Consider the following 14,787-nt stretch of genomic DNA (forward strand, 5'->3'; position numbering starts at 1 on the left):
GAGGCAGGCTCGCAGCAAGACAGGGTCCGTCACTAGACAAACCTCTGTTTCGCTCTAGCGCAGGCTGGCAAACCGTCTCGCTCTCTCGCGAATGCAGAAGCGGTTGCACGCCGGTGCTCCGGTTGTCTCTGGTACGAAACGAGGCTAGAACGCGGGAGCGAGACGGCGTCGTTCTGCGAGCGGTATCTGGGTGCGAGGAGGAGGGAGGTCCTCGGGTGCTGGGAGGGATGGAGACAGAGGGAGGCCGAGTGAGTGCGCCGACTCAGTAGCCGCGTGTTCGGTGCGTCCGTAGGGTTTCGCGGCGAAGCGGTGCCGAGCGTCGCACAGTCGCGACGGCAGCCACCGGCGCGCGGTACCCCTTTTTCTTCAAAGCACAACTCTCTGAAACTCCGCACGGTTCAGCGCACGTTTTCTCCCTTGGCGTCCGTGTCGACGGGGCTTACGAGAAACACCAAGAGAAAGAGAGAGGGATCGAAAGAAAGAGAGAAACGAGGGAGAGAGAGAGAGAGAGAGAGAGGATAATCGCGGAACCAAAAAACCGTGGCCGATATATACGTACGCACATATACACGCGGTAGACGAAAACGCGCGACGCCGTTCTCTCCGCTTCGCTCGCAACAGGGGGCGCCTTACGCCGTTACCACCACCACCACCACCACCACCATCACGAAAACCAACCGCAACCACCACCACCGTCAGCCACCGCCGTCACTCTACATACCCTCCACCAACCCTCCCACCAAAAAAAAAAAAACAAAAACAAAAAGAACCGCACAAAACTAAATCAAAGGCAAACAAAAGACTCTCCTCCGTGTTCTCCAGCCTGCTACTACTTTCTTTGACAGCAACCACACCGGCTCTGATAGGCTCTGCGCAACACCAGGCCCCACAGAGGATCGAGGATCTGCGTCCGCGCGCGGGACGGTGAAGCCTGAATCGTGGATCAGGATCATCGTGTCTAGACGACTCACGTGGCGCGCACGTTGGAGGTGTCGTTTTCGTAAGCTCGAGATCGAGAGAGCGAGAGAGAGAAAGAGAAAGAGAAACATAGGGGGTAGAGTGAGAGAGAGAGAGAGAGAGAGAGAGTAAATAGATATTAGAACCGGATAGATAATAGATAGGAGGCAGGAGAGGCAGTAGGTAGGAGGAGAAAGGAACACACTGGAAGAAAGAGAAGAAGGGAGGAGGACTAGGGCGGAGGGGGGCGGTTCGGAAAGGTAGAGAGGTGGCAGAGGGACAGGGAGCGAGAGGGGGTGGGAGGGAGAGGAGGATAGACAGGGAGGAAACGCGCGGATCGCGAGGACGAACGCCGTGGAAGACAGAGGAGAGGCGAGAGAAGGATCGTCGTCGCCGTGTGTCGTCTCCTTCGTTTCGTTTCTTCCAACAACAATACGTTCACGGGGAGAAGGACGGAGGAACAAGCGACAGCCACGAACCAGACGTCGAGGAGGAAGCGGGACATGCTGGAGCCACGCTGGAGACCCGTCCAGGTAGAGACTGCACCTCTCACTACACCCCCGCAACACTTGTTCCATCTTCTCTGCACTCTGACACCCGATGCCTGATTGACCGCCTGCCTGACTTACCGCCTACCTGTCTGTCAATGCTCGAGCCCCGATCGTATCGGTTGCATCCGCGTCATGCACTGCCTCTCTCTCTCTCTCTCTCTCTCTCTCTCTCTCTCTTCTCTTCTCTCTTCTCTATGTCTCTGCCTCCCTGTCCGTTCTACTCTCTCTCAGTCACGCCGCATTCGAGTCTGTCTCTTTGTCTCGTCATTCTCCGCCGCTTGCTTCATTCACCGTTCTTTGCGTTCCTCTTACTCAATGATGATCGCCACGTGCCATCGGCGGGTCCCTTTTGCACGCTGCCAGCCCCACCTTCCCTTTCCCTCCGGCCCCAGCTTCTTTTTTTCCAATCATTCGCGTCCGCTTTTCGCCGACGTTCGCTTGCACCGCTACTCTTCTCTCTCTCTCTCGCTCTCTCGCGTTCACCAGTTCCTTCAATGAGGATTTCGCGGCCCTGTTGTCGCGAATGCCACGGGTTAGGGGTGACAAGGTCCTCGGGGCTGCCCCCGAATTGCGAATAGAGTCCCTTGATCAGCGCCGGAAATGCTTTCGTTGTTGCGTCTCGCACCGCGGGGAAATAGGCCAGCGTGGAAATAGTCGCGCGAGAATGGACGTTGATTTTCGAGAGTGAATCTTTCTAGAAAAGACTGTACGGTGTTCCCCTCTTTTGTTTCGGTATTGTTGTCGAAGCGGTGTCGTCTCTTTGGGTGTCGCGGACGCTTTGGATAAGCCGTGCATCGTTGCTTTCCGAGATCCCCTGATTGATCTTACGTTGAGCGGGCCCGAGTGATATTCGTGGAAATGACACTTTAACGATCCTGACAAGACAAATAGCCGCACCGGACAAGCGGAATGGTTGGTCAAATAAATCTCGCTACACGGTTCCAAGATTAACTACGTTCGAGTAACTAAATGCGTAACCTGCCTTAGTACAGAAATCTTTCCGGCAAAACGCATTTTTCCTAAAAATAATCTTGGCATCGGACCGGCCGCTGCTTTGACGCTGCCTGGAGTCCCGAATGATATAATACGGCGATATGAATCATTATGTTATTGGCCCGGCTATTTCAACAACTTGCCGGCGAATATCTCGTTCGTGTAAACAGTAATCTCTGCAATTTGTATCGTTCAGGCCTCATCATTAATAAATGCACGCCGGCGGGCTCTATTACGATCTAAAACCAGGAGACGTTGACGGCTAGCCTGTTCCTCGAGCAACGGCAAAGATGTACGATACAGTTTATGATATGCTAGCTTGAACAGCTGTAGCCACTGACCAGCACACCGTTTACAATCTAGAATCAGTTCCTACCAAAATTCTTGATCAATCTCAAGGAATTTTCGTCTTATTCGGAGTTTGATCAAACATTCGATAGCGTTACGAAATCATTCTTCGATCCCAGTTGATCTAAATCACCGAGTGAAAACTGGCGTACGTATAGAAATTCGATTCCATTTATTACAGGGAATTTAAACAATTTATTTGAATACGGAGCTGTTCGTTTTTAATACTTGTTTTGGGGATCGTATCATCGCTGACGTAAAAATGATTCTGCAGTACTAAAATGCTGTAGATCATTAATTCCAGTTGTTTTAAATCAGTATGCGTTAGTCGGTGTTCATTTAAAAGCTCGATACCTCTTATTGCAAAAAAGTCGAGCAATTAATTTTAACATGTACCTATTCGTTGTTAATGTTTGCTTGGCACACTGTATCTTCATTGACGTAAAAATGTTTCTTTGGTATTAAAATATTTGATATACGATGGAATTTATCATTTTTTGATAAGTAGATTTTAGAAGACAGCACGTTAACTCGTCTAAACAAATTAACCCTTTGCCTAAGAATACCGAGTCAGACGTGTGGTGATTTCGAACAGAATCTACTAAATATTTATATTATCTTATGTCTATTGTTTTCTTATCTATATACAGCTATTACAATGAACATAGGCATACAATAGACCAAAACAGTCTCAATCAGCATAGCTGGGAAATAAATCGCATAGCAAGTGATTCGAAACATCAACCTTTTCAATTTACAATGCACAAACTGCACGCTTGACAAGCTATTGAGAAAAATGCCTGCTTCAAATCTAAAATACAATATCATTTTCTATAAAATTGCTCGCATAATTATCATTTTATTTGCCACGAACGCCGGACAGATTTCAATTCTTTCTCGTCGATGTCATTCGATTGAACGTATATACACAATAAATACAGATCAGCTCTAAATTGAAAAGGGTCTAATGCGGTTCAAAACGGCGTCGCACTTAATCTACGAACAATTTTCCTAATTTGAAATGCTTCACCGTGTTCCGTAAAATCGGTGGTGTAATCGTCATTTCATTAGAACAGATTTCTATTTCTCCGTATCGATACATGAACATTGCATCGAACGTAGACGTACACTTCAATTTACGTATCAGAGTAAAGAATCACGAGGTCGACGAGGTTGTTGATAAAAATCGCAGCTTCCACTGCGAAGATGCTTCGTTCCCCATGGGAACGGTAGCATAATTATCGTTCTATTTGTCCGCGTAGCCGTACAAAAGAAGACAGCAGCCAGTGTACTCTTCGGGGTAATGGCAGCAGCGCATCAATCGAGAAGCGGCGCTTGCGTTACCTGGGAATAGAGGCGATTTTTCTCGGCAGGATATAGTCGATGGGTAGTGGAGGCGGCTATGGGGGGATGATGGTGTACGGGCGGCGTGGGTATGAGACTGCAGAAGTCCCGGGGTGTAGTAGGTGGAACAACGCAGAGACGGAGGCGGTCCTACCCTACTTGGGGGCGTTAAAGAAGTAGGTGGGGTTGGCCACCCCCGCGCGTCAACCCTTGCACCCCTTGCGTCTCCGAAAGCCCCCTGGCGGATCGCCCGGTTCCTTTCGATCCCATATTCGCCAATCAGCCGGTCCTGCTTCTTTCCGTCGATCTACCATCCTTGTTCACCATCGACGTTGCATCGCTAGAGCCATCTGCGTGTCCCTTGGTTGTGCTCGGTCGAAGTTAAAGATTTCGTGGAAAATTCGAGGTTCCGAGACAGCTGGGATCTCAGCTCGTGGTAGAAAACAGGTTGCCCGCGGAAGAGGACCTCGCGTGTTGTTGGGGCAGGCGGCAGGTCCGACTAAGAAAGTGCCTAAGTGCTCGATACTGTACGACACGTGTTCTACTGGCTTGTCTCGACCTGGTCGAATCGATTCCCGCGTTGTATCCGGTGGTGTCCAAGTGCGCGGCTACCGACGGGCCATCGTTGACTTCGGGGCATTACCTGGCAGCGGTTCTGAGCCGCTGTCACGCCTTCCTCGACCGTTCGCTAGCTCGCGATCAGGCCGAAGGGTGTTGCTTGTCAATCGCGCGGTGTACACTTCGCATGGTACCCGCCAGAACTCTCTCTCTCTCTCTCTCTCTCTCTCTCTCTCCCTCTCTCTCTCTCTGTCTTCCTTTCGAGACCATCTTCTCGCCTCTTCTTCTGCCACTTCAGACGCAGCCGATGCACATACACACACACGTACAGTATGCGCGCGCTTGTTTCATGGTCTTTGCATAGCGGGAGAGAGTTCTCTGTGTATGCAGCTCCGGCTAGGATGAAGATACATACGGTACAGTGTACCAACACAGTTCTGCCACTATAACCCCCGTTTTCGCGCTTGCTTGGCACGGCACAGCATCCCTCTTCGGCTACTTCCGGCCAGACCAGGCTCCGCCCACTTTTATATTAATCACGTCTTGGTTCGCTCCTGGCTTCTGTTCTCCATCTTTCTTCCCCAGTGAGCGATTTCCTACCGTGGACGCCTGGGAACCACACCTTTGCCCGTTGGCTTATTCATGCTCTCCAGGTTTGTGACGCGATACCTTCTTAGAATACGTGCACCGGTCACCGTCCATAAGTGTTTGGACGGTTACACCTCCGCCCATGAAATATGAAATCTATCGATGTCTCGTCCAGGCGATCACCATTGTTTATGCGCGCTGCTCGCCCCTGTACCATCACGGAAATAAAAAGTACGATCGTTTCATTTCGAGCAGGTGTCGAAGAATGTTCCGAGTGTCTCTACGCCTGACTTATGCAAAATTAAAATATTCTGCATCGATCGCGAGAAATAGGAACCAATTAAAAAGTTTCCCTTTCCTCGAATCATTTTAAGAAGTTGAAAACAATGCGTTGATGCCCTTAGATTCGCCTAACGTTTCTCCTGTTTTACATAGCACTCGTACCATTTTGTCGTTAATTTGTAAAATTCGCAATCTATTCTACACTCTGTAGATTCTTGACATCTCGGTTTTCCATTCTGAGTGACTGAATGTGTGAAACGCAAAAAAATGTCAAGCGACCAGTCTCAGCTTTTCCATTATACAATTATTTATTAAAATTCTTTATCCACGTGTTCAATAAAAATCGTCGTTTTTAAAAGGCAACACACTCCAGTCGATTTCAATGCTGGGAAAAATGTGATTCATTCTCGTCAACTTATGTTCTCTTGTTGAATCACACCTTGGCCGATACTACACTCATTGTCAGTTAACAGACACTCTGCATATTATATCCTCCTTTTACCTATCGTTGGAGGCCTATAAAGCATCCTTGGTGTAGCATCGCAGTGCGTGGGTGGTGTCCTAGGTCCGAAAGCATCAATACCAATGACGTCACATAGAAACTGGTCGATTCACCCTTGTGATCTAAATTGTGTACCTTATTTACTTCGCATTGTTTCTGTTCTGGTCGCGAAGGTTACTGATTTTTACGATGGATCGTCAGGGGTGGTTCGCTCGGTACGTGGTACTTTCACCCTTGTATTCTCAACTCTTCGGGAGCGACACTCAATTGTTGATTTTTTTCTGATCAACATTGGACGATGCTACAGATGTCATCATTAGCAGATTTTATGAATTTATAGTAAAAATGAGCAGGTTCGATTTGAAATTGTGGAAAGACGAATTTAAATTTAATATCGATGTACTATTCCGCGTTTATTGAAACAATTACGAAAAGGAAAATGTTTTGACGTAGTTCCTATCTTTTGCAATCGATGTAGATAATTTTGCACAAAAATCCGCAGTTTAGTGAACAGTAATGACATCGCCCGTGAAGGGTTAATTGTGTAGCTGATTTCCTCGCGTAATTTATCTGCGTTTTGTTCGCGAAGGTTACAGATTCTCGCGATGGATCTTGCGGGGGGTGCTTCGCACGGTGCACGGGGTAGTTTGCAACGCGTCGCGTTTGCATTTTTTCCTTTTACATACCAGCGTAGGAAGGGTGAGAATGAGCGGGCAGAGCGCGATATTTCACGAATCGTCGTGTCCTCGACGGCTCGAGAGGAGGCCGCGAAACAAAAAGATGAGAAAGGCGAGAGAGTGATTCGCGGCGATCCGTGTAGGTGACTGCGACATTCGTGCGTTCGTAACACGGCTGCGCCCGGGTAATGAATAATAACCAGTTATTATTGCCAGGTCGAGCAATAAACACGCAGCTCACAAACACACCAAACCACCCCCCACACACCTGCCCTCCCTCGTCGCCCCTCTCGGCCCCGCAATAAGGGTTGTCACGCATAGGCACGACATTTGTTTCCCCGGGCGCGTCGAGTGTGCACGTTACGAGCACCACCTTTTTACAGATATTGGCTCCATTGTTACACGTTGTGTATCGTGACTGCTCCTACGCCACTTTTGCGAACCACCGATCCCCGTGTGCCGTCTGTCATCCGTCACCAGCCACTTCAACGCCACTCCGCATTGTCGTCGACGATTCTTCAATTTCTCACGACCACTCGATTTTCGGTATCCTCCTTCGCACCAGAGCTTTTTCATCGAACGCTGCTCCAAACAGACCTTCGATTCGTTCGATCTATTGCTGATCAGTCTGTGCCTCGTTCCAAACCTGACATGACGGTTACCATTCATTCACCTGCTCGAGGCCTCAATCGACAAAATTTAACACGATCCTACAAAGTCCCGTGATAAAGAAATAGAAACCGTATTTCTAACCGCTGAATCTTTTCCTAAAGGTCTGTCCAAAGCACTAGCAGACATATAAGAGCCAAAAGATTTTAACCTCTCCATCTCAGATCCAAGTCAACTTTGTTGTCAGACCTGGATTCAATTTTAGAACCTAATCCAGCTCGAATCTGGCTCAGATTTAAATCAGACTTGACCCAGACCTAGGGCCTACTTGAATTTAGTAGGTGCTGGTTTGAATCTAACACAGACCTAGTTTGGTGCTAAGTCGGTCTTGATCGAACCTAACTCTGGCCTTCCTCGAACCTAAACTCTATCATGACAGGGGCTTCAACCCAGACCTACATCAAGCCTGACCATGACCTACCATCAATAATTTTCTTTCCAATAATCGTCTCAAAAGAAAAGGAAGTAGATGCACCGAGAACTGTTACACAACCGCGGGCTAATTAAATAGTAAACTTGAGTCGAGTTTAGTTCAGACATAACTTGATCGTCACCTGTGAAGATGGTCCACTGTAGACTGAGAACGTTTCTCGAAAAATTTCCTAATAAATAGACATTCGATTAGTTCATATTTTTTAACAGAAACGAACCACTATTTTACTGTGTTTTATATTTAATCTCCGGAGCATGTTTAATTTCCTTTTCCCTATTAGTGAATTACAAAATTAAACAAGTGGAATAGCACCTACAGCAAGAAGAAGCCCAAGTACAAAAAAAAAAGAATTTTCAAATCATTTGAACAAATAGGAAGTGTGTTAGTTACAAGTTTGATTATTTTTTCGGCCAGGTTAGACGTTAGAATAGGATACTAGTTTACTGTCTTCAATATTTAATCGTGAGAATAGACTAACCACTAACCAAGTACAAATAGAAAGAAGGACAATAGTGTAGCGAGAAGAAGCACAAGTAGGAATAGAGAAGGGACGGTGTAAAGAATTTTGAAATCAGTACAGCGATTTCTCTATATATGTCGCCAAGCCCTAGATGATAAATGTTATGGAATTATCCCCACTACCGCGGGGTATACCCCGTGAGGGGCCATGAAGCTCGAGAGGCCTCAGACGCCGAAGAGTGTAAACATAACACGACTCGGGTATGTCTTCTGTACGCTACCCAAACGTTGGCAAGACCCGTCTTGTTGACATATATCGAGAATTCGCTGTACATTCCTCGGAAGAATAGATTTTCTTAGAATTCTCGGAAGAAGAGTTAGACCGCATTTTGCTGTCTTTGATATTGAATCTTCATAGTACAATTCCTTTGCCTAGCAGCAAATTATAGAAGGAAACGAACAGAGAGAAGAAGCTAATGAGAGAAGGACAGAAGAGTTTTTAAATCAGCACACAGGTTGGAAGAGTGAGCGGATAACGTTCTGGTTACAGAGTTGATTGTTTCGATGACGATAGACGAGTGGCAGCTTATTGTTTGTGACACGGTCGGTCCGCGGCGTTGACAAGCGGCTCGAATTCCTAGAGGTTGGTTCATTTTGTCCGGATAATACGCATTCCATGTCATTCGGCTGGCCCGTGTACGGCAATGCATCATCGCCCCCGCGACGGGTATTTGTCAATAGAAACAGGCATCGACGCCGCAACTGCGGCAAGTATACGTCAATATACATAACGACCGCCTGTTGACTTGTTACGTTGTCGAGTACCGCCGATGATTCGATGATTTGCCGATCCATGACTGCTCCGTGTCAAATATGCCCCCACGGTTGTTCTCGTAGCCGCGTTAACACGGGAACGCCGGCGGCCGTTCATTTGCTATCGGCGCACTAACGCGCGTCGTTACATTAAATTATCATCCTGCGATTGTGATGTACCGACCGTTTGCACGGGGACTCGTTATAACAAGATCATGGCGTCGCCTCGACGACAATTTCCCAGATATCACCGCGTCATGAATTATTCCGCTGACCGTCAGCCTGTCAATTGAAAAGCGAATCGTTTCGACGCGGCCAGAATTTAGGTCGATTCCACCGCCATCACAGGAAAGAAATCACTTCGGCTTAGGCCTCTGCAACGCCCTTTTACTCTTCAGTTTAGGCCTCTGTTGGTCCACCAAAATTTTTCGACAGATATTATTCTGCTAGATAAAAATTCTGACCATGGCAGAACAAATAGGATACGGTTGAAACTCGAGGATACTTATTTCGAACTTTGGATCGGTAGGACTTATTTTCTGACTAGGCTGTATATTTGTCTGGACATTGCAATCTTTCAACACATTAAATTCATTGATTTAATTCCTAGTAAAATTGCGTTCAAAGATGATTAATAATTTTCGAAAAATAACGACAACCTTCATCCTGATCTACGTCTAATTTGCAAGCTAAATTGAACAACCCAATTTTCTAAGTAAATCCTAAATTAATCGAGACAGAGAATAAGTAAGGGGATAAGGCAAATGTAGTCAGACAAGGTCTAAAATTTATAAAATCAGTTTTAACCAAATTCGCACGGAGACCCGCATAAACACAATAATCTCTTCTCTAACCTCTCCAACCTTCTCTAACCTAAAATTTTGTTTCTATAAAATCAGTGTGAACAAAATTTCACATAGAAAACCACAGAAACACAGTAATTGTTTCCATGAATAATAAATAAACCGAAGCTAGTGGGTGCTCTGAAAAGGGTCTCCCATCGCAGAGGGTTGACACAAAGCATCGGTTTTCTCGCGGCAATCGCGTGCACCCTAATATTTATCGACACTGCCGTGCGAGCGCGGATTGCCACGGTTTCCGCTCGACGTATTGCGCAACAGTCCTACAACCGGATCGAGCGGAATATCACATAGTTTCTTTGGCCGTTGTAAAAAAAGAAAAGAGCGTACAGAGCTTTCTCATTGGCGGGGATCGTTCCTGCGGTGGTGGAGGGCGAAAGTCGCAGGATTGCAGCGCACAAAGGGCGTTTCGGGTTCCCTGTGGGACAAGCGTAGAAACAGGAACGATTCGCGGGGAACGAAGGGCTCGTGAAAAAAAGCCGATCATTATCCCACTCGTTTCGCATTGGTCGCGTTAGGCAGCGACGCAGCCTCGTTCGCAACTCTCGACTCTCGCTCCTCCGTTATAATAGAGATTCCGCGCGATGCATGCCGGACACCGGGAGCCGGTATTAAAACCGTTTCGTGTTTGAGCTCCGTGATCCCATCGCGTATCAATTATTACGCAGATTTGTACACAAAGGGGGACGACTAGTTGCAACGACCTCACATAAACCGCAATAATCGTCTGCATCTACTGTCTTGTAATTCGAATCGCCGCTCTCGACGCCGGGTCACGATCCCATTGGCGCAGCGATTGTTGGACAGCTGTTTTTTGTTGGGGACCGTAAAAAATTCAGCGTCAATTGACCTGGAGAATTTTCGAACGGCCGAACTTGGCGCTGGTTCGCCGACGCCGGCCGTCGGGACGGAGACCTGACAGTGGTCGTCGGTTTTGAAATATTTCGGGCGTGTTGCGTTGCAATTAGGGAACCAGCTCGGTGGCGTTTTACATGGAGAATCTTAGAAAATTCAAATCTAATAGCAGTTTCTATTATTCTGTTGCACGTCGTCTATCTTCGCCAATTATTTATTCTCTTTCGTCATTTCATTTGCCGCAGCATTTGCTTAGACATTTCTAGGCTGTACATTTAATTTTATGCAGACGTAACTGACAAAATACCTCATACAATACTTAAATATTTAGTAATACATAGACTGCGGATCTTTATGCAAGATAAAAAATATTTGCACTGATTACAAGACACTTAAGCTGAACTTAAGCTGATTAAGCTGAAACCAATACGCTGGTGCCCGTAAGTCTTTTTAGTACGTCTACTGCTTTAAATTGTGCTTACCCATTTTTCTCATAAATGCATAAAATCCGCAGTCCAGTAATACGATGAATACGACCAAATGTGACAATGTAAACAATACTATGAACAACAGTATAGCAATTTTTGGTGACGCCTTAGACGAAACGTACGTGTTGCGAGAGAAATTTTAGTAACAGCCAACTGGAAGAAACACGAAGTGGGGACGATTGTCATGAGTGCGCAGCGTGTTCGCGAGTCCTGTGAACAGGGTCCTAAACAGGAGCGTAGTCAGAGTTGTCGCATCAGTGAAAAGAGTCGATCATCGGCAGACCATGCCGCATTGGTTGCGATGTATCTCGTTGCGACGGCGGCGGCGTGACATAATAGAGCCGACGTCGCGATCCCGTAGTGAACTGCGAGCGACGGCGCATCAAAATGTAGATCGGTCTTGTTTGAATTCGCGGTTCTATCATGAATCAATTACCGGGCAGATTCGCGTACACGAATGCAGCCCTCGTGGATCGCGGCCGAAAGCCGAGCTCTGGAGCCTCGCTCTCTCGGAAACAACCGAGAGGGGTGGGGGGAGGGGACATAAAGTGGGATACGCAAACAGTCGGGACACCCTTGTTTCACCTGCGTGTGTTCTCGCTGAACGTACAGAGGGACCCTGTGGTTCTCGATGCTGTGGAAACGTCTCTTCATAACCACCCCCCCCCTCCCGCGATTGCTACCTTTTTTCCGCAGATATTTCCCCGCGATAATCGCGAGCCATCCAACTTCGGCCATTCGACGGAACGACGCAAGTTCCCGGGGCTTGTCTGCCGACGAACGGCCACTCCGTGTCGCTTAAATCACCTTTATTCACCGACCAGTTTTCAAAATGGTACCGCCGACCCTGCCACCGGCATCGAGCGGGCCGCGTTATTAAAAATTTACGAGGAGTTTCGAATTTTCGAAAATCCTGTCCCTCGACTCCCCCGCCGAGGAAACAGGATGGTAACGGCGTTCTGCGTTATTTGGCAGACGTGTCAGGGCCTGCGAGCCGATCCACTGTCTTCACCACTTTAGGTGTCCACTTGTTTGCGTCCTCCGATGAGTCTCTATCTTTCTAGAATAGAATAGAAATAGAAACCTATGGTACCTAGGTAGAAATATTTTTATTCGATATCACCCAGCGAATGAGACATTTCGGAGAGCGTTTCACGCTCAAGTGAATTTTTAATTAATAGAATCTGGAGTACAGTTCCGCCTTTCTAGCATGGGAGATTTTTATGCTCTCTGGAGAACGCGAGCAACTTTTTCACGAAGTTATTGCTTGAAAAAATTCTATACCAAAGTCTCCGAGACTTTCTCTACAACTTAGCTGTTCACAAGCCAAAGGGATTAACCACTCTTTGCACCCTTCAATATTGACAAGCACTTGATTGCAACTGAACTTGAATATAGTTAGCCCTAATACCAGCAAACAGCGAAATCATAAGATTAAAACAGAACGTGGATGAATTATGTCCACTATTCCTCTCCTGGAGATAATCAAATGCCGAGCGAACGGCTGAACCATGCTTGCTCCGTAGAAACCTCGTCTCCCAGAAGACCCTGCGCTAATTAACGTCTCTAGGAGCAATCTGAATGTGAGAACGACATGTCAGAATGTCGAAAACTGGCTGAAAATAAATTCCGATCTGTTGTTCAGTCACAATTCCGAGCCGGCGTCGTCCGATCGGTCTTCCCGGCGCGGCGTCCCGACGGTTTCTTCTCCATAAAAGTTTCCGAGATCTTGGTCCGCTGGATCCAGACACGGTGCTCGCTCATAATGTATAGATTGTCAAGACCGACTGGTTGCGTAACACGTCCAAGCGGAGTACCGAAATCTAATTTGACCGAGTCAAAGCTAACGAAGAGTTGTTTTCGCGGTGGAAGTGTATTTATAACGGCGTTGGCCGCTTCAGACTCGGTCGAGTTAACTCTTTCTTCGTTGAATCCTGGCCTCCCTTTGATGATCCCGGCGGACGTACCAGAATACGGTTTGCGAACCGTTCGGCTCAAGAGAATCAATTAATAGTTTCGCGGAATCGGTCGATGACGGACGACACGGCGTGAAAGCGTGTCGTATTTTCTTTTATTATTTTCTTCTTCTGGGTCTTCTCCTCTTCGTTTTGCCGAAGGCACGTGTGTTTGCGCCGCGTGCGACAATCGTGTCAGCGAACCAGACGGGCGACGATATCATCGCCGGCTCGGTTGGCTGATAAGGGCACATTCATCGCGGGAATAAATAACTACCGGCAGTCTGGAAAAATTGACTGCAACCTAAACTGTCTTATCTCCGCCGACTCTAATTGGACGCCGCGGATAACAATCAAAGCGTACCGTTGTTTACGACCCGTGTCGGGACAATTAAGAACTACTTCGATCCAGTTCTGGCCTGGTCGCCTTATCGATCTTCGGTGTTCGCCAGTCGACGTTCCGCGGATTTCGCGATCGCACCTCTCGTTAATCGTTTTTGCAAAAATTGTCTCGTTCGATCGGTTCGACGACGATCCGAAGTAGGATCGCGAGAGTTTACCCGCGCGCCACTCGTTGAGGCTGCGATGCCGCGTCGCAGCGTTCAATCGAAGAAACATAATTCCCATCGCGATACCCACGCAGTTCACTTTAAATTCCTCGCGGCGAGAGCCGGCTTATCAGTTTCACGACACCGTCTGTCTGTTGTTGGAAGAGCTTGAAGAAGCTCCGAGACCACGGTGGCCGTTCCCGTTCACGTTCCCGTTTCCGTCGATCGTCGACCGTCCTTGGATCGCCTACGCGATTTTTATCATCCCGTTCACGCGAGTGCGCGACCGACAATCCGAGCCGTTATTGGTTCCGAAACGCGGGCGCGTGTGTGAGAACCGTGTGACTATTTTTCCTCGCCCGATTTGAATAAGTTCCACGACCCCTGCAGAAGCACACCGCAAAACTGGATAAGCTTAGGCTGCTTATGACTTGCATCCTCGTGTTCGCGAGCTCGACCGTGCAGAAGCTACAAATGTGTTTCGTCATCGGCTGGCGCGAGGGCGGCATAAAAATTCCTAATTTGTGAACGCAAACAGCTGGCAAGGTTTGTATTTCGATCATTCCGAATCCGCGCGAGAAACGCAGAACGCCGTCGATGCTCTCCGGGCGACGGCTGCTTTTCTGCATCGTCTTCTTATCTTGTTTGCACGATGCTGTTTTACCGCAGATAACTGCACCATGCGCTCATTATACAACCCGCCGATTATTTACCTGCTTCGTTTCTCCGGATTTCACAACCGTCGCGAAACATTTAGCAACCGCGCGCACGCTCGCGCCGCGCCGCGCCGCGTTCCGATTCTTCGGAGCTGGTAGCGAAACTCTCCGCCGAGGATGCTTGAAATCCTGCCCGGTTTAGTTTATACCGTCTTTTCCATTAATACTTCGAGAACCATCTCCGCGATATT

At 47.7% G+C, this 14,787-nt stretch overlaps 1 protein-coding gene across 13 annotated transcripts in view; it reads left to right on the plus strand.

Annotated features, from left to right (window-relative positions):
• Positions 1-281: 281 nt before the first annotated feature.
• The window catches only part of Foxp (forkhead box transcription factor P), a 302,571-nt gene continuing 288,065 nt past the window's right edge, over positions 282-14,787 (plus strand). For 12 of the 13 annotated variants that reach the window (XM_076793308.1, XM_076793220.1, XM_076793229.1 and 9 more), the window contains exon 1: positions 282-1,490. Coding sequence is in view for 11 of the 13 variants with exons in the window: in XM_076793220.1 (XP_076649335.1) it covers positions 1,461-1,490 (30 nt within the window). In the remaining 2 variants the exon portion in view is untranslated. Of the gene's footprint in view, positions 1,491-14,030; positions 14,427-14,787 lie in introns of those variants that run through there. The other variant, XM_076793350.1, reaches the window with a different exon arrangement.

This window comes from Halictus rubicundus, chromosome 1 (genome assembly GCF_050948215.1).
Source record: "Halictus rubicundus isolate RS-2024b chromosome 1, iyHalRubi1_principal, whole genome shotgun sequence".
In the NCBI taxonomy this organism is placed as follows: Eukaryota; Metazoa; Arthropoda; class Insecta; order Hymenoptera; family Halictidae; genus Halictus; species Halictus rubicundus.